The following is a 24,118-nucleotide window of genomic DNA, read 5'->3' on the forward strand; positions in this document are numbered from 1 at the left end:
CCCCACAATTCATATTTCATAAATTATTTGTGGCAAAGGCCTGGTTTACAAAGATTTGTTTCAGACCCATGTTTTCATTAAAAAAAAAAAAAAAAAAAAAAAACTATTGTGGCAATGTCAAATTCTTATCAAAATTTCTAAAAACCAGTTTAAAATTTTTACTCTTATCTTGTTGAGAACCAGTGACCGACTCTGTGTGACACTGGCTTGAGAGGTCTTGTTGGCTTGGTTTTTTTGTTTTGTGTGTGCTTATCTTTGTTTTCGGTGTGTTTTGTTGGCTAGTTGCGTAAGGAGCAGGCATTGGAACTTTAAATCAGACTTCCTTCACATGATATGGAGCCCGTGGCCCACACATCTGCTTATAAGAAGTTCATGTGGTTCTCATCCAACGGCATGAGCTCAGATGTGCCCCGCTGTCCAGGAAATCCCAGGAGGACAGTAGGGTTGGTGGGGAGGGGTGGTGAGAGTCTGAATTTGGGAGTTATATCCCGGGACACCTTCTTGGCATAACCTTCTCCCTCTGAATTTAGAGAAAACCTTACCAACCAGAAGAATAAATATTCATGTCTATCATAATAGACATAAGTATATAGTAAATAACAATATATAATAGATATTATAATATAATATAATTACATATTATATGATTATATAATAATATATAATAGATATCATAATAAAAATGTTTCTAAAGGGCAGAAATAGAGAGGTACTAACCTTTCCTATATAAGCCTGTTAATTCTTTTGTTGTCTTCTTAAACTCTTGACATAAAGAACCTTTCAAGAAATTTATCAGAAATAATTTTTAGAAGTATATGGGCCTAGAATAGGGAAGTAGTTACTCATCTTTCCTTGGCTTGGGTTTGACTGCAGCACATTTCTGCTCCTGCCACCCACGTGGTCTCAGCTCTGACCTCTGTCCCCCACCCCTCTCCTGGTGCCAGCCTCAGATCCCAACGGTTGACCAGGCATTTTCACTTGAGTCTCCTGCCCTCTTCTAAGGTGGCATGCCTAAAATAACTTTAATTCCATTTCCCCACCCCTGCCCCAGACAGATGCCACCTGTGAAATCCCTGTTTCCAACAAAGAGTTGTCACTTTGCAGTGATGGAGATGCTGGGGTAACATTTGACTCTGTCCTATATTCTCCGCCTCTTGCAGGTGAGCTAATGCCAAGTGCCCACTGCATTTCTCCCTTGCCTTCCTTTCTAGTACGGCAGCAACCAGACTGGGCTAAAATCATCTCACCCCTTAAGCAGCTCCCCAAGCGCCCCCACCCATCGCTCTCCCTTCCCAGTCATTGCGTGCCCCAGCTCCGTCCTTTAGAGTGACGCTGCGGTGCTGATGTTCTGCTCCCAAAGCCTGCACGGCTTCATCAGACCCTGTGTAATGTCATGACTCCTCTCTCAGCCACTTCTGCAACTACATCCCCACCTAACCCCTCTACTCCAGGCCAGGCCATTTTTTCTGAGTCCCTCTGATCTCTGGACATTTTTTTTTCCCCAGGAGAACCCAAAGTTCTACCTTGCAGATACCTTATTCCTGCTCATCCATTACAACCAGACACAAATCCCACCTCTTCTGCAAAGCCATCCCCAGCTCCCTCCACGCTCTTCCTTCTCTAACACCACCTGCAGACCTTGTCCCTGCCTCGTGTCTCCTCACAGCCCATGTCACTAGCCACCTGCTCCATGGGAGACACTAACACCCAGAAACTTCTCTGTCCCTCTTAGGTGCCCATTGTCTCACCACCACCTCCACCAGGAACCTAAGACTGTGCGTGTAATCGTGAATCCCCAAATACCCAATGGATTGAACAGTAATTAAAAAAAAAAGAAGGAGAAAAGGGAATCAAGGAAGAGAAGTAGGAAAAGGAAGAGAAATGTATTCTGTTTTTCTCTTGGATGCCTGGCTTGTTCTCACTATTTCCCAGATTTATAGAAAATTTGAATGGAAAGGACCTTAAAAATCATAGGGCCCAATGATAGGATGCTAACTATGACTTGTTGAAAACGAGACACAACTGCCCCAAATAAGTTCATCAAAAAATGTACCATTTAAGAGCTATGTGACCTTCAAGGTGTCATTTAATATCTCTGTTCTTCAGTTTTCTGTTTTTGAAGTGTGAACAATATAATAATTACTTGTGGAGCTATGTGACTATTAAATGAGATGGTATATGTAAAGTACTTGACAGAGTCTGAACCATGATAAATGTCCAGTCATTGTTAGGGAAGAGATCCCTACCTGAATTATATCACAGGGGTGTGCTTCAAGACATACAAATCAATATTTCCCAAAAGTCGGTCACAACCTATAAATGGACTGTGAAATTAATGGATTGTGAAAGCAATTTATGGGGATGTTGCTATGACTTGAATGTTGTGTTCCCCCCAAATTTGTATTTTGAAAGCTAATCCCCAAGGTGATGATACGAGGTGGGACTTTTGGAAAGTGATTAGATCATGGAGGTTGTCACACTGGTCAATGGGATTAATGCCCTGAAAGGCCCCAGAGAGCTGCCTTCCCCTTTCACCCTAAGAAGTTACGTGTCAGGTGCCGTTAGTAAGGAATGGTCTCTCACAAGATACCAAACAAGCCAGCACCTTGATCTTGGACTTCCCAGCTCCAAAACTATGAACAATAAATTCCTGTTGTTTATAAACTACCCCCACTTAAGCTATTTTGTTATAGCAGCTCAAATGGACCAAGTCAGATAAGCACATCAACATCTATATGTATTTCTATTTGAATTTTGGGTCATGATATAAAATGTATTTATAACTGTGGATCACAGTTAAAAAAAGTTTGAAAGCCACTATATTAAAATGCCCTACAAATAAAAGTGAAACAGCACACCAAACCACATGTAGAGTGCAAGGTGTCACTTTAAGAACAATTTCATCTTCCATCTTCCCTGGACTTTGGTTTTTCCATTGACACCACAGTCTTGTTAATATTGCCTTAGTTTTTCTTGCATCTGACATGTGACACAGACCCCTTTTGTTGCTTCACTAATTAAAATGGAGAGGATTCCCTTGCATGGAGGCCTGAATTCCTTGGGCCTAGGGTCTGGTCTAGTGGGTGCCTTTCTCCATCAGATGGAATGTGTGGAAAACTTGAGGACAGAGAAGAACTTCTGGCTTTGAAAGCTACTTAAGCCAATAACTCCCTCTTGCATTTTCCAGTGATTCTGTCACCCACATTGTAGCAGAGAACAACTCGGGTTCCGACGTTCTGGAGTGGCTTCAGGTACAGAACATCAAAGCCAGCTCCCAGCTGGAACTCCTAGACATCTCCTGGCTGATAGAGTGCATGCGGGCAGGGAGACCAGTGGAGACAACAGGGAAACACCAGCTTGTGAGTGTCCAGCTGTGATTGTCATTGCCCTTTGCTTGGTGGCTAAATAACATAGGTTTTAGAATCAACGGATCTGGGTCAAACCCTATTTCTCTGCTTACTTCCTCTGTGTCTTTGGCTTTGCTGGGCTTAGGTTTTCTCCTCTGTGATACAACACTAATGCCACCTCATGACACGGCATGAAGATTAGGATAACATGTGCATGGAAGCCCTTACAGTGCCTGATAAAATATAGGCACTGAGTAGATGGTGGTTAATTTTATGAACACATTTATACCCAATATTTCAAAATATTTAAGCCTGGATATTCTGGTAGCCAGAAAAAATAGAGCGTTTTTTTTTTTTTTTTTCTTACTGTGATCATTTGGAAAGAAAAATAAAGTTTAGCTCTCAATGCCAAATTCTCAAGCAGTAGCGCCATAACTTTGGGGAAGAGGTCTTGGACCATAAAAGCGTTAAGTTCTCAAGAAAAAGAAAATGATAATTATTGGAGATCCTTTTTCATGTTTTTTTCTGATTTCAAAAAAATACATGATAAAGATCACAAATTCAAATATTAGAGATGTATGTAACATGGAATTTGAGGCCCTTATAATTCTATCTTCCTCCCAGAAACAACTGACATCAAACTGCCTCCAACTTGTTACCTCATATGTACCTTTATTATAGCCATAATTAATCATTGCTTAACATAGATGCTTATGCATTTGTTCAGGTGAGAAGAGCTGACTCAGCCCACTCCAACCCAGACCCCCAGAGGATCCCAGCACATGCTGTGCGAAAGATCTCCCAGTACGCATGTCAGAGAAGAACAACTTTAGACAACCATAACCACGTATTCACGGTAAGAGGTCTTTACCTCAACACCCAGAGCAAATGAAGTGTTTTCAGCCCCTTTCTATGGGTCTGCAAATTAAATTATGGGAGGGTTTTTTTTTTTTTTTTTTTTTGAAATCTAAAAAAGATTTCTCCACACCCCATCCCCCTTCCCCCTAGTCTGATCTTTGGTTTTTCTTCTGTCAAGATTGGGTTTCCTTTCTTGGAAATGGACAAATACATTTGGCTGATACTAGGATACTATGTAGAGATTTCTGATTATTGAGAGTTGTCATTAATAGAAACAACATCAAAAAGAGATATTCTGAACAATGAAATACTATAATTGGTCCAAAACATAGTAAAAGCATATAATGCATTAGGAGCAATAATGCATTAGTAGCCTTTGCTAGAAGTCAAAAGACTGAGTCCAGGGACATGGATTCCAGCCTGCTGTTAACTGATCTGGGCAGTCAATTCCCCTGAGCCTCACTTCCTCATCCCTGCAATAAGAACTCAGCTAGACCGTCTCTAAAGCTCTGTGAAGTGTTTCAAATGACCCTAGCAAGCCCATGAGCAGTCAGTGGTACCTGAATAAAACATGCCATAGTACATCAAACACAAAGCTGCTCATTTCTAAACTTCCAGTCCCATATCCACCAGGAAGACCAGGACAATGCAGCTCCTGGGCCCGCTCCTCATGAGGGCACACATAGCAGCTGCTTCATCCTCTCCTAGCAAGGCAAACATGCCCCACCTGGGATAACCCTGGGTGGTGGGGGTGTCTGTGTCACCTGTGAGCACACCCACTCATTCATCAAGTCTACATTAAGTGTCAGCTGTGTGCTGTGTACACACTAAGAGACAAATGCCCAGTGGTCACAGCAGAACCCTTGCCATAGGCTGGTGGGGAAGACAGCAAAGAGGAAAGGATCATGCTGAGTCATGTCCAGCCAGACGTGGTGAGTTAAATCATTCCTGAGCACCTGACGGCAGCAAACTCAGTTTCCTTGCAAGACACTCGACACCTGTCTTTTCCATTCAACTCCATGGGATCCCACGGGGAGGGTGCAAAGGTGCAAAGGCAGCCTGATCCCCACCTTGGAGAAAACCATCAGGTGGCATTCCAATATGTAAAGGAGAGACAACCAGAGGCACTTGGCGAGTGGAGACAGACCTTTTGTTTATCTGTTTTTATTCTTCAGGATGCTTTTGAGGTCTTGGCTGAAAATTATGAGTTTAGAGAAAATGAAGGTTGTTATCTGATATTTATGAGAGCAGCTTCCGTACTGAAATCTCTGCCATTCACCATCAGCAGCATGAAGGACATCGAGGGAATTCCCTGCCTGGGGGACAAGGTGAAGTGTATCATAGAGGTAAGGGCAAAGTGGAATTTGTCCACCTCTTAATGGGTAAGGGTTGAGACAGAGACACAGAGAGAGGATTGTGAATACCCTATTCACATAATTGACAGAAAAATCTGTCATCTCTCTCTCACCATCTCAACATGTATCTCCAGATTCAATGTGGAGATAGAGGTATCTATCCATGCATTTATATAGAGAGAAGGATAGATGCATAAACATGTATGATTCATACCCAACATTATCACAGTGGGAGCCGCGTGGGGCCAGCTAGTGGAAAAAGAAGAACTCCTGCTGTTGTTATTACCTGCGGTGAAAGACTCAAGTAACCTGAAAGCTCATCAACAGGGGACTGGTCTGACTCCAACAGGCTGTGTGGACGGCTCAGTTCTACTCAGGGTTGGTCCCCACTAGTGGTGGGTGTGACATGTGGAAGCACTGATTCTACAGCTCTACCTGTGTGTTCCAGAAGGAGAGCCACTGTTTCTATATTTAGAAATGTTTAAGGAGTCCCAGGAAGACAAGTGGGTGATCCTGTAGTAGTCTCTGTATAGTCAAATCATTCATTATTCAAGGAAAATATCCCAAGTGTGCTTAAAGGAGAGGGGTCCTGAGAGTAATTGTACAGGCTTGAAGAAGGACCAGCTTTTCAGTGGGTCCTAAATTAACCAGCACAATAGAAAAGTCCTCTTATTTTAGCAAGTTAATAGCCACTGAAAAGAAAATTATGACAAATCTGTGGGCATATGTTTGTCAATGAACATTTTGGTTTGGGTTCTGTAGATTTGAACCTAGTCATTCTCTATCTTTATCCTTGAGGATCATAAATAGGTCTTTGGATACAGGATTTTAGATTACAGGAAAATTCTTGTTTTCTCTAGATTAGCCAGGGAAATATCCTGCAGGCAATGGGTGCGCATGTCATGAAGAATCAAGCTGCTAGATCTGTAAATGTGGGAGTCTTGGATTGTGATTGTCCAGTGTCATAAATTAAAAAAAAAATTTTAATTGTCCATAGGAAATCATTGAAGATGGAGAAAGTTCTGAAGTGAAAGCTGTCTTAAATGATGAACGATATAAATCCTTCAAAGTAAGTGACTTTACATGTTTATTGAAAATGATTTTATAATTAATCTTCTTGCTTATTCTGGGATGGTTTTATCAGTCAGTTCAGGCTGCCATAATAAAATGCCATAGACTGGGTAGCTTAAACAATAGAAAGGTATTTTCTCCCAGTTCTGGAGTCTGAATGTTCTAAATCAAAGTACCAGTGTGGCTGGATTCTGTTCAGGGCTCTCTTTCTGGCTTATGTTTGGCTGCCTTTTTGCTGTGTCTTCTCACAGTTGAGAAAAAGAAGGTGAGCAAACTCTTTGGCATCTTATAAGAGTATAAATGCCACCATGAGGGCCTAGCCTCATTACCTCATCTAAGCTTAATTACCTCCCAAAGACCCATGTCCAAACACCATGATGCTGATGCTGGCATTAAGTGTTCAACATATGAATTTGAGTGGGGGTGGTGATTTTGTCCTTAGCAGATTTCTAGGAAGAAGATGCCTAAATAAATATGGGTGTTCCAGCATATCAACATGCTATGGTGATATGCAAATTACCTTTCCTTCCAAGAATCTCTCAATTGTGGCTAAAATTGTCATAGGACATAAAGACCAAGCAGATAGAACAAATCTGCTCTTGCAGAGCACAGTTGTGTCTAAAAAGCTCCTCTCTGCATCCTCACTACTCAGAAGCGGGGCTTACCTCTAGTCTACCCTAGATTGCAGGTAGGCTGACTTCAGTCAGTTCCTTCTGTTCAGAAGTGGTACACAGGCATAAAATGTGGCCTTGAGCAGGAGCCCAGGTCTGGAGTACAGATAGACCAGGGTTTAATCTGGGTTCTGCCACTTACCACCTGTGTGGTGAGGGAGAATTTATATAATCTCTTCGAACCTTCTTTCTTTTTTTTTTTTTTTTTTTTTTTTTTTTTTTTTTTTTTGGGTGCTGGGGATCGAACCCAGGGCCTTGTGCTTGCAAGACAAGCACTCTACCGACCGAGCTATCTCAAATGTGGGGTAGATGGGCAGAGCGTCATTGCGTGTATGGGACTCTCAGCACAGGTGGGAACTCCGTAGGGATATCTTCTCACTCGCTGGTGGCACAGGTGATCTGTCTGATTATGTGTAAACTGGATCTGCCTCTCATTTCTTAGCTGGAACAAAAATGCCTCTAAAAAATTACCATTGTCTACCTGGTTGGCATATTCCATAGACACTGGGTGGGAGTTCTGCTTGTACTGTTTCTCCATTGCCTGAGACCTAGAAAAGTACCACTTCATTGTCATAGTGATTATTTTAAAAACTAATAGCATGACTTTCCTCCCTTTTAGCTCTTCACTTCTGTTTTTGGAGTGGGATTGAAGACATCTGAGAGATGGTTCAGAATGGGTTTCAGAAGTCTGAGCAAAATAAGATCAGACAAAAGCCTAAAATTTACACACATGCAGAAAGCAGGTAATGGTCTCTCTCTTCTAAACCTCAGGTTTCCCTGGAATAGTCAGGTTTGGTAGAAATCGTAGCCAGTTGTGCTTTGATGTCAATGCAGGTGAGCTGGGACATTTTTTTGGCATCTGTTGATGTTTGAATCCAAATCTTGGCTCCAGCACTTTCCAACTGCATGATCCTGAACAAGTTAGTTAAAACCTTCAGGCCTTGGTTGCCTCATTGATGAAAGGGAGACAAGATTGACAGTTCACAGGGGAGTACATCAGAGAAGGCAAGCAAAGACCTGAGCTGTGTGCTGGCACCGAGTAGAAGAGCTTACCTGTGCTGCTTTGATTCCTTCATCCAGATGTCAAACTGGGGTGCCTGACCACTGGTTCTCAGGGACTCCCTTGACATTCAGGTCCTGGCTCTCCCCCTGGGTAAGAGACATGGGTGTGGGGTTAAGGACAGGGGATGTCGACATGCAGGATTGGAGAGAAATGAATACTTGGAAACTAGAGTCATCGTCACAGTTGTGGCTCACAACTGTGGATCTGCCTTACAAACTGAAAAACACCAGGAAAACAGAAGGCAAATGGTGGAAACTCAGACCCAGGGTTGATCTTCCCAACCAGGACCCTATAAACTGAGAAGACAGGTGTGGAGGCATGAACTCTGCGACCATTACCTTCAAGCGTGGCAGGGCCTCCCAGGGCTCAAGTGGTTTGCCCACTTCCATTTATGGAGGGTTCCAGTGAATTTTTCAAAAATGAAGAAATGTTGATACAGGGTCAATAATGTGTGCTTTAAATTTATATTTTTAACATGAAATACAACATAGAAGTACAATAGAATTTTAATAGAAATATTTGTGGTTCTAAAGTGGTCACAGTCCCCAAGCACTATGGCTACTGGAGTTATAGAGAGATGATGTCAACAAAATTTTACTGATATGAATGTAAGGGACTCTTCTACCAGAGGATATCAAGGAACAAAAGGAAAGCAAACAGCTATCTTCTGCTTAAGTAATGACAACAAAGAATAAAATCATAAGCAAAGGTAGAGGAATTCTGCAAAACCAAGTCTTGGTGGGTCCCAAAAAGACCCCCACTCATCTTTTGTGGATTTGTTAATCCCTGAAAGATTACTAACAAGCTTTATACAACATCATACAGGAAATAAAAGAATCTAAGAAAAAAAGACCCAGTCCTTATATTCTGGGCTACAGAAAATACACATTTAAAAGGTATGATTATATCAATTATAGAGATGTCATTTAAAAAATTTACATAAGTATTAAACAACAATGGCAAGTTAATGGTTTGGAATGACGGTAAGAACCCTCAATGCTTAGAATCACTTAGTTGGAACCCCTGTCAAAGGGCATTAAGTGCTCTTAAGATCTAAGGAGCCTCCAATTTCCTAAGTTTGTGATCTGGATTTTTCTTCTTCCCTTTGGGCTCTTCCAACATAGTGCATGAAGTAGCTATTCATTTAATCAGTCAGTGTTTGCCCCCGCTGTTTAATGCTGTTAGTTCTATGTAGAAATCAGGGAATACCCTCTCATCATATTTACTAGAAAAACAAAAATTTGGTTATATGCATTTCTTGGAGCAGCGCTCCAGTGTGCAGAATTGTCAATGGGAATTGCTTAGGGTTCTGCAGAGGGTAAGCTAACACACATTTAAAGTGTGACAAGTGGGCCAGGTGGAGAACCTGGTTCCCTTTAACGTATAATTGTGCCTGATTGCAGTTCTCTGGGACTAGAGTATTCACCTGCTCAAAAGTCAGTTCCTGAAATATGGAAGCACATACATAACATTATGCGATGTGATGAGTTTCTTGCCATACAAAAAAGGAAACCCAATTAAATTGTTTCCATGGATGTCACCAAGTTCTCATAGTACCCCCTGTTCATTCTTGATACCTGCAGGCTTTTGAAATCATTGCTAATCATAATTTTGTTTCACATACAATAAGCACGGGAGTGTTGTGGTTACCAACTGATTTGTACTTTGTATATCAGTCATGATGGCACTTTCTAAATGAGAGCCAAATGCAGTTTTGTTTTTTAGATCACACTCCCCACCCTCACAAAAAGCACCATGTTACCATAAAAAGGTGGCTTTTTAAAATAAAAGGAGAAAAAGTATCAATTGTGATACCAAGAAAGTACTCCCATAAGCTAAATAGTCCCATAAGTGTGACATTGGACACAGTTTATAGGGACATTAGTATAAGCATCATCTCTTCTTGATCTCACCAACACATTTCTGCAAGTGTTCTGTGTCAGTCCATTTTTTAATTGACCTGAAATGAACAATGTAGATGAGGAAAAGGCTATTTGGGGCTCACAGTTTCAGAGGCCTCAGTCTATAGATGACTGACTCTATCCCTCTGGGCCTACGGTGGCAAACATCATGGTGGAAGGGTGCAGCAGAGGAAAGTAGCTCAAGAGATAGCAATAAAGAGGCAGGGACAAGTTGTAAACTCCAAAGGTACATCCCCAATGACCCATCTCCTCTAGCCACTGCCCACTTGCCTACAATTACCACCCAGTTAATCCATATCAATGAACTAATTCATTGATTAGGTTACAACTTACAATCCAACCATTCCACCTCCAAAGAATTCTTGCATTGTCTCACACGTGAGCTTTTGGGGAACACCTCATACCTAAATCATAACATGCCCCATACAGAGATAATACGGAAGTTTGAGAACTTTGTGAACAGGATGTTCAAGTCAAATGACCTCGCTGCTCCCTCCCTCCCTTGATCTTGGGGTGAGAAACAAGGACCAACAGATTTGCTTCACATCCATCCTGAGTGTCAGTGGTGGATGAACCTGCAAGGAAGTAGACCTAAGTTTGTCAAAAGAAAGAACAGCCCAAGCAGAGCTTACAGACAGGATATGGGCTGCCTCTGGAGGTATCAGTGCCCCTGTTATTAGAGAGATGCAGCAGAATTTGGAAGGCCCTCTCTTGGGAACCCTGCAAAGAAGAGCATTCCCTGGTGCGGGATTACATAATTAGATGTCACTCAGGCTCAGTGAGTCTTCCTTGCAATATACTTCCTCCCAATCCTTAGAGATAAGCCTCCCTGTCTGCCTGCCTCCCTCCACGCTGCTCTGGGAAAAGCCCAGTCATTAGCTCTTCATCCTGACACTGTCTGAGCTTTCATTTGTTCATGGTGGCAGGCAAAGAAGTGGCGATCCAAACTCCTCAGACACTTTCCACCTTGCCTCAGACGCAAATCTACCCTCTTGCAATTCTTGACTTTCACTTTTTAACCCATTACCTTCCATCCTACATCTTACCATCCCAAATCCTCATGCATTACCATTTTTTTTGATCAAGAAGGCTGGATCTTCATTAGGATCTCAGACTGGAATGGTCTGGATTTCCAAGGGATATAAAATGTCTCCTTCTAGTAAGGAGATTGTAAGTCACAGTCAGACACCAAACAGCCATTGCTATCAAGGACAATCCACAACCAAGTGAACTGTGGGGCTTATTCTGTCACCATGGAAACAGAATTGAGGGGATGCCTGTGGCGATGAAGCGCCCCCGGGGGCAGAATCCCCTCCACAGAGGTAGGTTTTTTGTATGTACCTCACTCTCTCCTTTGACCTGTCAAATGACCTTTCAGGATTCCTCTATTATGAAGACCTCGTCAGCTGTGTGACCAGGGCAGAAGCAGAGGCAGTAAGCCTGCTGGTTAAAGAGGCTGTCTGGGCATTTCTTCCAGATGCTTTTGTCACCATGACAGGAGGATTCCGGAGGTAACCCTCGTTCTGCTTTGCTTCTCCTGCTCTAGTACCTTCAGTGGCTCCCCATCACATACAGGCTTCCGAAACAGCACAAAACACCTTTTGGGATCTGATGCTGGCTTCTCTCTGCAGCTTGTGTCCTGCCCTGGCATTTCATTGCAGCAGCCCCAAAGGGCTTAAAATTTCCTGCACATACAGAGCTGTTGTTTGCCTCTGAGACTTCACGCAGTGGGAATTTTCTCCCTCAACTGCCATTCCTCAAATTGTCACCTGGCTGACTTTTCAGCCTCTAAGACTCAATTCAGACATTTCCTCCTCCAGAAGGCTTTCTTCATCCCTTCTTCTCCAGGCTGGGCTAGGGACCTCTCTTCAGTGCTCTCTGGACACCGTCCAAGCACTTAGTGCACACATATTCAGTAATTCAGCCCAGTGTTTATTCCCCACTAAGCTGTTAGAACTTAGTTCTCATGAGACCAGTGCGTGATGCCCAACACAAAGTAGGTGCTCAAGAACCTTGTTTGGGTCACAGATGAATGAGTGAATGGATTCTTCACAGAGGTGTGTGCGGGGGTGGGCTATTGAGGCACCGGTTCAGTAGAGGATTCTTCCCTCCAACGCCCCCCTCCACCTCTCCCTCTGCTCTTTTTACTTCGTGGCTATTGGCTGTTCTGACAACCAGATTTGGGACAAAGGAAAAAGTGAGAAAAAAAACTGAACCTAAGAAAAATCACCTTAAGTTATGTCCTAATTCTAAGAGTGTTACCTTGTAGTGTATGAATGCAGTTCTTAGGTTTGCCTGTTGTCATGGCATGTGTGTCTGTCTGTCTGTCTGTGTTTTACAGGTATGAGTGAACATGTAGAAGGAATGAAATTCTTTGTTACTTTCCCCGCCCCCCACATCATCCTACATGTACTATATATGGCTTTTCTTCTGTGTCATAAATTTATTTTGCAAAAACTAGAGGCAAAAGCATTTTGTGTCACGATCCTTGGCCTCAGGGCATAGAAACAAAGGTAGTTTTTTAAAAACTGAGGGCTAAAAATCTAATTGGTTTCCATTTCATACCACTTTTAAAAATTAGGGGTAAGAAGATTGGGCACGATGTAGATTTTTTAATTACCAGCCCAGAAGCAACAGAGGAAGAAGAACAACAACTGTTGCATAAAGTGACAAACTTATGGCAAAAGAAGGTAAGAAGAGATACTAAAAATACATGACTACCTACTCAAGCATTATATTAACATGTTGAATTTTATATATTATTTACCTCATAATTGTGTGATAACCAATAATCAATTCTCAATTATTAGTAAGACATTATCACAAAGCCATGTGACCTACAATGAGATTTAGCTGCTGTGTGTCCTTAGAGTCCCTGTTATGAATATGTACCTTGTTTATTTACACTTACCCTATCACCAGAGGGGCCTCTGCAGCCACGTATGTGTGATTGACAGGCAGAGGCCATAGAACACCCAAACATAATGGGAAAGCCTGGGAAATGCTGAGAAAGTCTCAAGCTAGGAATGCAGCAGGACCACTCAGACCAGGATCAAATAGGGTGTCGCTGTGCCTTGAATTCCCGCCTGGACTTTGTGCTGGATGGGAAGGAGGAAATGAAGGAGGGCAAGCTGGGTCCAGCAGAGGTCATGGCTCAAAGCCCTCACCCACTGACAAAACCAGATCCTGACGGGCTGGCCCAGGCCCAGCGGAGGAAGCCAACCTGCACTGACGCTGAGGCCCGGGCTCTTGTCCCCCTCTAGTGAGAGCCCCGTGTTCCAGAGGGACCACAGGGCTCCACCCTGCAAAGCGAGTAAGCCGAGGAGGCTGGACTGGTGTTCCCTGGTGCTGCTTTATCCTTTCTCCTATCCTTTCTCCGTGGATCGTACTTGTGAGGTGTGGACCCAGCTCTCTGATAGGCCAGTGAGAGGAGATTAGATAAAGTGAAAATTAGAGCTAGGAACACACAGCCTCAGCGCCATGGACTCTAGACGTGAAGAACCAACTGGAACCACAGCCAAGTGCACTGTGAGCCTCTCCCAGCATCCCTCTCAGAATAATGGACCCAGGGTAACCAGGGTCCCTGATGGTGGACACAATAGGCCCCTTTAGGGGACAGCAGGACAAGGAAGAGTCAGCTATCCTGACCATTCCTCTGCATGGGTGGAAAAGAGGAAAGACTCTCCTTGACAGATGAAGGAGCACGGTACTGGACCCTGCAGGCTGAGGTCTGGAGGAATGGGCTGCTTGGTTGCCCACCTGGGCCCTTGCAAAGGGGGACCCATCGTCCTGTTTACGGACACTCCTCATGCTAAGACTACCCCAGATCGGGATGGGAAGGGAGGTGGCAGCGGGACCCTCTTGCCGTTGGTCCTTCCTGGGTTTCAAGGCTGTCATACTGCCCTCCCCAAGCAGAGGTGGGTGTTTTACATGCAGGCCCTGCGATGGCGGCTGATGCTTAGCTAGGAGACTGGGGACTTTAGAAGCACAACCCCGCCGTTTCCTGGCTGTTCAACATGGAATTATTCCCTAATCTTTCACGTTCCCCTTTTGCTTGTCTCTAAAGCAGGTATGACACGCCTCTGTCCTCGCTAACATGGGACTGAGAGAGCTGCATAAGGAATGGGCACGGTGCCCGAGAAAGTGCCAGGGCTAACAAATGTGGCCGCTGCCACAATCTCTCATGCTTACTGAACTCTGCCTGAGAGCCTGGCGCTGGGGCAGATGAGGGGACACAGGAGGAACCGGTGCAGCCCCCTCCCCTTCACTCACTAACAGCTTGACAGCAGGGAAAGGGGCGGAGCAGTTCTGACCACACCGCTGCAGCTCCACGCCTGCGCCCCAGTTCTCCATATTTAACTTCCGCCTCTGCTTCACAGTCATGTCCCTCTCTTCTTTCCCAAACCATAGCCTAGCAGGCACGCATGCACATACTCACAGTGAACAAGGCTGACCAGGTGTTCAAAACCCCTGCGGAGCATGAACAGCCAAGGGTATCAGGGGAGCCACCTCAGATGACTCTAAAAGTTGCCCTGGCAGAACATCCCTTAGTGGGAGGTGAGAAAAGGGGAGGCAAGGGGCTTGGCAGTCTTGACCTTTGGGGAGGGGTCTCCGTTGCCGAAGACTTGGTTTGCCTGAATTCTAAGACTGGCCATGGATAGTTCACCCCAGGGAAAGGACACCAGCCAACTCTGGCTAGGGTTCACGCCTGGCAAGCAGGACCTTGGGTACAGACCCCCTAACTCTTCCCTGCCACCACATCTCCAGCTTGTGGCACTGCCAGGAGATCCAGTTCACCAGGAAGTAAAAGAATAGAAGTGGACCCTCCATAACCTCAGCTTCTGCATCCAGGATCCAACCAACCTTGGTAGGAAATATTAAGGGAAAAACTGTATCCGTGCTGAACACGTGCAGAGTTTTTTTTCATGTCATGAATCCCTGTGACAGCTATTCACATAGCATTCATATAGGTCCTATAAGTGATCTAGAGCTGATTTACAGGGAGGATGTGCACAGGTGATGTGCAAATTCCACACCAGTCTATAGAAGGGTCTCATCTGTGGACTTTGATATCAGAGGGGTCTTGGAAGCAATCTGGAGAACACTGTTTTCACTTTGAGAAACTGACTTGACTTTCAATAGGGGATGCTGATTCTGCTGAGGAGCTGGAGGAGATTGAAAGCAACGGGTGGGAAGGGACACTGGCTGGAGGACCTCAAGCTCAGCTGATCCTGTCCCACCTTCTCTAGCTCTCTCCTTATCCTGAGTTCTAGTTGCTCTGTCCCCTGAGGACAGCGGGGAAGGAGCAGGGGAATGCCTCCTTCCTAGTCAGGACTCTGTTTCCAGTGGAAAAAAGAAGAACATGCTGGTGGGTGTTGATGGGGAAGCCAGAGTCCAACCCTTGAAAGGAATTTTCACAGGAGAGAAGTCATGGGGGAGAGAAGAAATGGGGAACGAGGCAGGGAACTAAGAAAACAGAGATAGCCAAATTCCAGAAGGAAAAGGAAAACTGAAGTCCATATCAGGGTTGCATACATGTTGACAACCACACCCTGCTGCAGACAGAACCCAATAGGCAGAGGGGGCGTCTCATTCAGGGGAGGCAATCCTGTGAGCCTTGCAAAACTCAAGACAAACTCAACCAAGGACGGCTGTATGTGACCAGCGAAGTGTCACCACCGTGGCAAGAGCAACAGCACCTTTAGGAAGCCAGCACTGCAGATGTTTTTTGAAAGGAAGGTAGATGTTATTACAAATTTGACTTCAATGTGAGACTTCTTAATGTTTTAATAAGTTGCTCTTCAAATTTACATATTGAAATGTACATGAAAGTCAGCTATAATGTACCCGTTTTGGCAAGTTTCATTAAAAAGCATTTAAATAGACTGGTGGTCGGAGGTCATTTATGGCAGCATTCATTCTCCTACCCAGAGGTTCCTTCCAACAGCGGAGCTCCCTCCTCAACCCTCCCAGGGCCTTTGTTCCTGCTAAGCTGCCCTTTCCTGAGATGGCAAAGGAAAAATTCTCCTCTGAATGGAAACAGTGGCTCTTGGGGTTCTGCAGAAGAAATGGAAAGTGTGTCCCAAAACAATAATAAACGGAACCAGCAATGCTCAGAGTGGGGTCCCAGGACCAGCAACATCAGCATCATCTGAAGACTGGGTAGAAGTGCAACTTCTTGGGTCACTGTGAGAACAGGCCCTGCAAGCTGTGCTTTCTTAAACCTTTCAAGTGCTTTTGATGATAAAATTAGAGATCAGAACTTAAGGCTACATGGTAACAAATCCCAGGCACCAACAGCTATGATTATGCTATTTCGGGGTTATTTGCTCCTTCAGTTGCCACTTGGCTTTAGCAGTTAACTGCCACTCTCTGCCTCTCTCTTCCCCTCCTCCATCCTGTGTGTGAAGAACTCCCAGGGAACAGATGGCAACTTGCTTAGCCGTGTCTCAGAATCACTTGTTCGCTTGCTGAGTAGACACCTTCAGATGAAATATCTACCTCTACCCCACTTGCTCCAAGGCAGGCAAGAGAAAGAGCAGCCCCAGTGCTGCTGGAAATAGTAAGTCACCCTGCCCCAAAGTGGAGCTGAGCCTCCAGTCGCAAACTTTGATCTACTTAAACCTGGTCATTAGTATAGCATGGGGACACTATGTCAAAGCCACCCACCTGAAAGCAGTGTGACTTTGTTTTAATGGTTGGTTTGTTCTCAAAGGAGTAAGGGGAGTCTCAGCATTCTGAGAGCCAGAAGTAGGGAGGCAAATTCTCTCAAGGTTTTGCTGTTAAGTGGCTTTGGCTCAACCTTTCTGGTAGCTAAGTTCTTTTTCTGCAGAGGGAGGATAAGACACTTACTCGCTCAGCTTCCTCACCTACTGTGCCAGGTAGACTCTGGATGGAGCTCAAAAATGCATCTGCCTCCATTCAGCCCTGGAAGGGTTTTGTTAAGAGTCGGCCATAAAATCACAGACTCCACTGGCGACCTTCCTGGTATCCTGTTGTTTCTTTTCAGGGGTTACTTCTATACTGTGACCTTGTGGAGTCAACATTTGAAAAGCTCAAGATACCTAGCAGGAAGGTGGATGCACTAGATCATTTTCAAAAATGCTTTCTGATTCTAAAATTGGACCATCAGAGAGTGGACAGTGACAAGGCCAGCCAGCAGGATGGGAAGACCTGGAAGGCCATCCGTGTGGACTTGGTCATGTGCCCCTACGAGCGCCGTGCCTTTGCCCTGCTGGGATGGACCGGCTCCCCGGTAAGTGCTACATGGACCCACAGGATGAGGCTGGCTTCCCATAACATGTTGACCAGGTCTCCTGGGGCCCAGGGGAGAGATGACAGCAGGAGGATGGGGTGCCATTGTGGTGCTGGGTTCAGAAACCTCTAAATCAGGCAGTCTACCCACCACAGTCATGTCAGGTGCGGCTAGAACAGCTATGTCTGATGTGTGGTCCCAAGAGCAGCAGCAGCAGCAGCCTCACCTGGGAACAGGTTAGACTTGTAAACCCTCCACCCCACGTAGACTTACTGACTCAGAAACTCTGGGGCTAGAGTTTGAAAAGCACCCCTCCCCCAACTGATTCTGAGAGAGCTCAGGGGTGAGACCAAGGAAGCAGAGAAACTAGCAGGCTCACCCAGACCTGGTGACAAGCCCCCGCTCTGCCTCCTATTAGCCGGGAGATCGTGCACTTAGTCTTCCCAGGGGGAAAATGAGGACTGTGGCCTCGGCTACCTCAAGGTTGCAGAGATTTGGAGACAATGCTCTCAAAGCCCATCAGCGCCAGGTGCGTGGCCAGTACTGACTAAATGGCCATTCAACCCCCATCATTTTACGCTCACAGGAGAGGGAACCAGGGGCTGAGTCCCTGTGGCATGTGCTCCGCCTTCCCAACCAAGCTCTCCACACTTCCACCTGTTTTCCAAAGCTGTTGCCTTGAATGAAATGGATCCTCGGAGGGTTTTATACTAATGAACTGCACAACAAAAATGAATTGTTTTTGACTTTGAATTAAATGCCAAGTGTCTTTGCTTTGGGCTGGAATTACCTCAGCACAGGGTCTTAGCCCTGGGATTTCTTATCTGAATCAAAAAATGTCAACTGGCAATGAAATGCATCTTTTATTCATAAAAGAATGAAAAAAAAATAAATGAAAGACACATCCTAAATGTAATTTCTCCAGTAGACATAAATCTTTGGGAACACAGAGACTGTTGAGAAAGGGGACGGTGCCAAAAGGAAATCTTCACAAGATCACACAAGGTCATGCCAACTGGGATTTATGGGCTGAAACCGCTGCCCTTTGCCCAGTTTGTTTTTAAGACAAAATGTTTTCAGCACATTCTGGTCACTTTTCTCAGAGTTCTCAGAAATTATGGCTACTGGTTCTACAAGACACCGGCAGAACATCAAACTCACCCAGTTTAGCAGGGTGACTACACGAGTTATTAAACCTCTCGAAATTCCCGTTGCCCATCTGTCCTGGGGTAACAATGATGCCCACCTCATAGTGCTGCACCACCTGGGTTAAATGAGATGCTGTCTGAGTTTAAAAGTACCCAGGGCTCAACACACTTAAAGCTGAGCTACTTTTGTGATTGTCTTATAATCTTTATATCACTTAAGTGACACACTTTTGGTGGGTTTTGCTGGCCTCTACTGGCTCTAGTCTGGTGCTCTGTCCCCCAGGAGATAAATGTGGGTGGGCAACTAGGATTGGTCTAGTCCAAAATTCCTGGTCCACTCTAATGTCACCTCAGCCCAGGGATAGTAACTACCACAAAGCTTCCACATGATCTCGGGGCCCAAGGACTTCCTGAGGAGGGTCCATCTGCAGGAACACATGAAACTGAGGTTTTCTGAAGCCACCCAGGTATGGTATGCTCTCAGGACTGTGCAAAGTTCATTAGTTAAAAATCAAGAGAAACTTGTTTTCCCCTGAATCACATTTCTTCCAAGCAGGTTAGCATCACTTTATTTCCTGGTGTTTTAGTCGGGTTTCTTGTTGCTGTGACCACAAGACCTGACAACAACATCACAGAGGAGGAGAAGTTGATTTGGGGCTCATGATTTCAGAGGTTTCAGTCCATAGACTCCATAGTTCTGGGCCCCAGGTGAGGCAAAACATCGTGGTGGGAGGGAATGGCAGAGGAAAGCTGCCCAAGACATGGGCACCAGGAAGCAGAGAGAGGACTCCACTTACCAGGGAGGAAATGTGAGCACCAAAGACACTCGCCCAGTGACCCACCCCATCTAGCCACACCCCACCTTGCCTACAGTTTCCACCCACTTGATCCATTCAGGTGGATTCATGCACTGATCAGGTTAAGGCTCTCATAACCCCTCATTTCACCTCTAAGCTTTCTTAACACGATCTCACATACGAGCTTTTGGTGGACACCTTATATCTAAACCAAAACAGCCAGAATTTCTTCAAAAGTATTGTTCATGTATATTTATGTCAAATGTTGGGAGGAGACACACTGTAGTCTCTGGAAACACAAATGATTATGGCCAGGTACCTACTTCAAAAAGCATCTCTTCCTAAAGTGACCTTACTTCCATTGGCCCTAAAATTGTCATAATAAACCTGAATATCTACCAAGAGTACACATACTGTGCTGTCTACAGTGTCACAGGGCACAACTTGCCCATGTGTATGCAGTGACTATGAAACAGCCCAAAGTCTAAAGTCTGTCGGGAGCAATGATACAGGCAGCCTGTGCTACTACTGCCTCTGCCCATGTCTGCCTGTGGTTATCTGAACATAAGATCCTTGCCCTACCTGTTTCACAGCACTTACTTTTTAATGTATCCCATAATTAATGAATTTCTTCTGCTATTGTGAATTATCTATGCCCCTTGATAGAATCTAAGTTCTCAGGGGAGATGTCTTTCTTTTGTTCACTGTTCATATTCCAAGCACCCAGACACAGCTGGCACTCAGCAAATATTTGTGGAGTAATTTCATTACCTTCCAAATGACAGACACAGTGCAATTCCTAATGGGGCGTGGAAACTGCTCCTCAGGCTCTTGCAGAGGAGCCCAGAGAAACGTCTCTCACCCAAACTGTAGAGCTGGGGATCTGGGCACTGGCTCCACTTGCCCCAGCCTCACCTCCTCCTCCAGCCTCTCCAGCTGCCACCAGTCACCAGTCACACAGTGGGGTGTGAGCCGCTGGGGGAGGAAGGAGAGCGGCCAGGGCTGGGAAGGGGGAGGCGGTGGGCCAAGCAGCACTCCTGAACCTCCACAGACCTGTCACTACGGCACCAGGTTCTGCTTCTCCCCAATTTCTCCACAAGCCTGGCTCCATCTCCAGCAGGCTGTGAAGGACTTCTGCTGGACCCAGTCAGGGACAGCTAACTTCCCTGATAGGAAATCATCCGTCGCCACTAGAGGGCGCAATGACCCCAGGTGTTCTAAGGACAAAATTTCTAGCTCTGGGTTTCTCTCAGGAAAACCAGTCTCAAAAACCTTATTCATTATTCTCATTTCCAAAGCTTTCTTGTCCTCTTAGGCTTCAGGTTTTGCTCCCTGTAGCCTCGAAGCCCAACTCGTGATCTTAAGAGATGCCGTTTTGGAGGAAGCGACCTCAAAGAATCTTAGTAGGAAAGAATGTTAAAGCCAGAGGGGAATTTATCATGTATATCCTCCATCCTTTGACCAACCAAGATTCAGAGAGGCTGGGTGACTTGCCAAGAGATACACAACCAGGTAGGGACAAAAATCCTGGAATCTGAGTCCCCTGACTCCTTGTCCTCTTTTCCAATAATGATATTTAAATTTTTAAAATAAAATTATTTTATACCTGGCCCAGTATTTACTTCTACACGCCAGGCATTATTTGACTAGTGAACGGGGTCATGGACAAAAGACATCAGGTTCCTGTTCTCACTGAGCTTACAGTCCAGTGTGTTCATGGGAACACAGAGCTCTGCCATCAGCGTCTCCCTAGGAGAGAAAAATCACTTTGAGAATGTTTAGTGGAGATGGATATTCCACGAGAGGTTCTCAGCTATCTCTGAACGGAGAACAGTGAAGACATTTTGGACTTGATGTTGATTCGTTCTCATTATCACTTTCTAGCAGTTTGAGAGAGACCTCCGTCGCTTTGCCACACACGAGCGGAAGATGGTGCTGGATAACCACGCTTTATATGACAAAACCAAGGTAGTGCTTCCTTCCCCAAATGGGCAACTTTGATCCTCATCCCTAAGACAGGTCCCCTGAGCACTTTCCCTGGACTGATTTTAGTGTCCAGGGATCCTTTCAGTTGCTATGAGTGTCCCACTCCCAGCTGATCACAGTAAAGTGCAGTGAGAAAGACCCCCTACGGGCTGACAGTCCCCACCTGGTCCAGAGTGCAACTCAGCGTCTTTGGGCTCAAAAAAGATAAGCTAAGGTAACCCCAGAGCAAGCAGAGCAGTGAACAGATTGAGTTTGCTGTGTCCTTGCTGTTTGCGTGAGTGACTTCAAAGAAAACCAGGGATCCCCCCAAATCCCAAACACCACTTGATTACCCCTCAAATGCTGAAGCAGTAGCATTCTGAGTGGTTAAAGAGAGATCCTGCAAGGAGAGCGAGAGTTGCCTGGAGATGGAGATGGGCAGTGGGCTAGGCTCACCAGCAGTGTGACTCCTGTGCTGTGAATACTTGCCTTGCTGTGGTCACGATCCAATTCACACCTTAGGCAAATGGTATATTACTACGAGGCTTATGAAGCATCCAAGATTCAACTGTTATATCCATGAGCACCTAGGTCTGTTCTTCTTATAGTGGTCGAGCACACAAAACTAGGTTCTGGAGGGGAAGAAGATAAAATAACTGGAAGTAATGGTCCTTGCCCTCTAGGAGTTCACAGTCTACATGAGATGTATTTAGTTAGGGATGCCTCGGTTACAAGTATCAATAGGCAAAAGAAAGGGAACTAGGTTGCTTACTGCAGTGTCCAGGGGTAACACTGGCTTCAGGTGCAGCTGTATCCAGGTGCTCAGGCAGGCTTCTGCAGTGTTAGATTCATTCTCAATCCAGCTTTTCCATGCTCCAACAGAGCAGAACCTCTGTCTTAATAGTATGAGCAAAAATCCCAGCCGATATGGTAACTCTGATTGGTCAGACTTGGGTTGTGTGCTTCTCCCTGGAGGTGAGAGTAGCTCCACCTGACTTTCATGGACTGAGTGTAGAGGGAGGGGATTTCTCAAAGAAATTCAAAATGCTGCTCGCAGAGAAGGAGCTGTAGATGCTAGCGGGAACCCCCAGAAGCTGAGCATGTGGGTGGAGGTAGATGGATATCATTTAGAAAGACTTACAAATTGATACATAATAAATAATTTAAGCAGACAGGCATTCTATGTGCCCAGGAGTGTGCTATTTACAAGAAGATATGTGGAGGAGGAGGGTGGTGCTCTGTCTTAAGGGGGATCCCAGGGTGGGAGCGGGTGTAGAGACTAGAGAACACAACACTTAGTAAAGTGTCCTAAAACTACTAGCAGCACATTAGAATCATCCAGAACTTTTAAATAGATAGATGACAGGGCCTCTCTTGAAGCTTCAATTTCCTTGGACAGGATGTGGTTCAAACTTCAATTAAAAAAAAAAAAAAAAAAGCAACTCCATCTGGTGGTTCTAATGAACAGCTGTTAAGAACTAGTAATGCCTTTTGCTTAATATGGAAAGATGTCATGACTTTATCTTAATTCACTTAGTATCATTGTTTAAGTCAGCTTTTTTGTTGCTGTGACTGAAAAATCTGACAAGAACAATTAGGGGAAGAAAAATTTATTTGGGGGCTCACAGTTTCAAGGTCTCAGTCCATAGATAGCAGGCTCCATTCCTGAGGGCTCAAGGTGAAGCAGGACATCATGGTGAAAGAGTGCGGTGGAGGGAAACAGCTCACATGGTGATCAGGAAGCAAAGAGGTCTCCACTTGCCAGATACACATATATACCCAAAGCCATGCCCCCAATTCCCACCTCCTCCAGCCACATCCTACCACTTCCGTTACCACTCAGTTAATCCCTATCAGGGGATGAATTCACTCACAACCCAATCATTTATCCTCTGAACCTTGTTGCATTGTCTTACACGTGAGCATTTGAGGGACCCCTCACATCCAAACCATAACAATCATATTCTTCGAAAGAAAAATGTAAAATTTACAGAAACTAGTTACAATAACTTTTTCTACTCAGCAGCAAAACTTTCTGATTTTGTAATAATTCATTCTAACAAAGATAGTTTTACAAGTCATATTTTCACTGTGTTTGCACTGAGATGCTTTAAAAAAAATAACTGAATGCACATATTTCTCGTTATGTTTTCAGAGGATATTTCTCAAAGCAGAAAGTGAAGAAGAAATATTTGCACATCTGGGATTGGATTACATTGAACCATGGGAAAGAAATGCCTAGGAAAAAGTTGTCTGTCAGTTCCTTAGCCCATTTATTGATTGGGTTCTTTGTATTTTTGGTGTAAAGTTATGTTCTTTACAAATTTTGGAGATAAGTGCTCTATCTGAAATGCATGTGAAAAAGATTTTCTCCCACTCTGTAGGCTCTCTTTTCACATTATTGATTGTATCCTTTGCTGAGAAAAAGCTTTTTAGTTTGAATCCATTCCATTTATTAATTCTTGCTTTGATTTCTTGTGCTTTGGGAGTCTTGCTAAGGAAGTCTGATCTTAAGCCAACACTAGATTGTTGCCTAGATGCCCTTCAACAGATGAATAGATAAAGAAACTGTGGTGTATATATACACAATGGAATATTATTCAGTCATAAAGAAGAATAATATTATGGCATTTGCAGGTAAATGGATGGAACCGGAGAATAGTATG

At 44.6% G+C, this 24,118-nt stretch overlaps 1 protein-coding gene across 2 annotated transcripts in view; it reads left to right on the forward strand.

The window, feature by feature from the left end:
* Nucleotides 1–23,694, forward strand: part of Dntt (DNA nucleotidylexotransferase) — a 32,282-nt gene extending 8,588 nt beyond the window's left edge. Inside the window, exons 2-11 of one of the 2 annotated variants that reach the window (XM_047554002.1) lie at nt 3,188–3,365; nt 4,075–4,203; nt 5,381–5,551; nt 6,558–6,629; nt 7,922–8,045; nt 11,666–11,798; nt 12,869–12,977; nt 17,297–17,542; nt 21,372–21,455; nt 23,608–23,694. In XM_047554002.1, coding sequence (XP_047409958.1) covers nt 3,188–3,365; nt 4,075–4,203; nt 5,381–5,551; nt 6,558–6,629; nt 7,922–8,045; nt 11,666–11,798; nt 12,869–12,977; nt 17,297–17,542; nt 21,372–21,455; nt 23,608–23,694 — 1,333 coding nt within the window. The remainder of the gene's footprint in view (nt 1–3,187; nt 3,366–4,074; nt 4,204–5,380; nt 5,552–6,557; nt 6,630–7,921; nt 8,046–11,665; nt 11,799–12,868; nt 12,978–17,296; nt 17,543–21,371; nt 21,456–23,607) is intronic. The other variant, XM_047554003.1, reaches the window with a different exon arrangement.
* The last annotated feature ends 424 nt before the right edge of the window (nt 23,695–24,118 follow it).

The sequence above is a fragment of the Sciurus carolinensis genome, chromosome 5 (genome assembly GCF_902686445.1).
Source record: "Sciurus carolinensis chromosome 5, mSciCar1.2, whole genome shotgun sequence".
Taxonomy (NCBI): domain Eukaryota; kingdom Metazoa; phylum Chordata; class Mammalia; order Rodentia; family Sciuridae; genus Sciurus; species Sciurus carolinensis.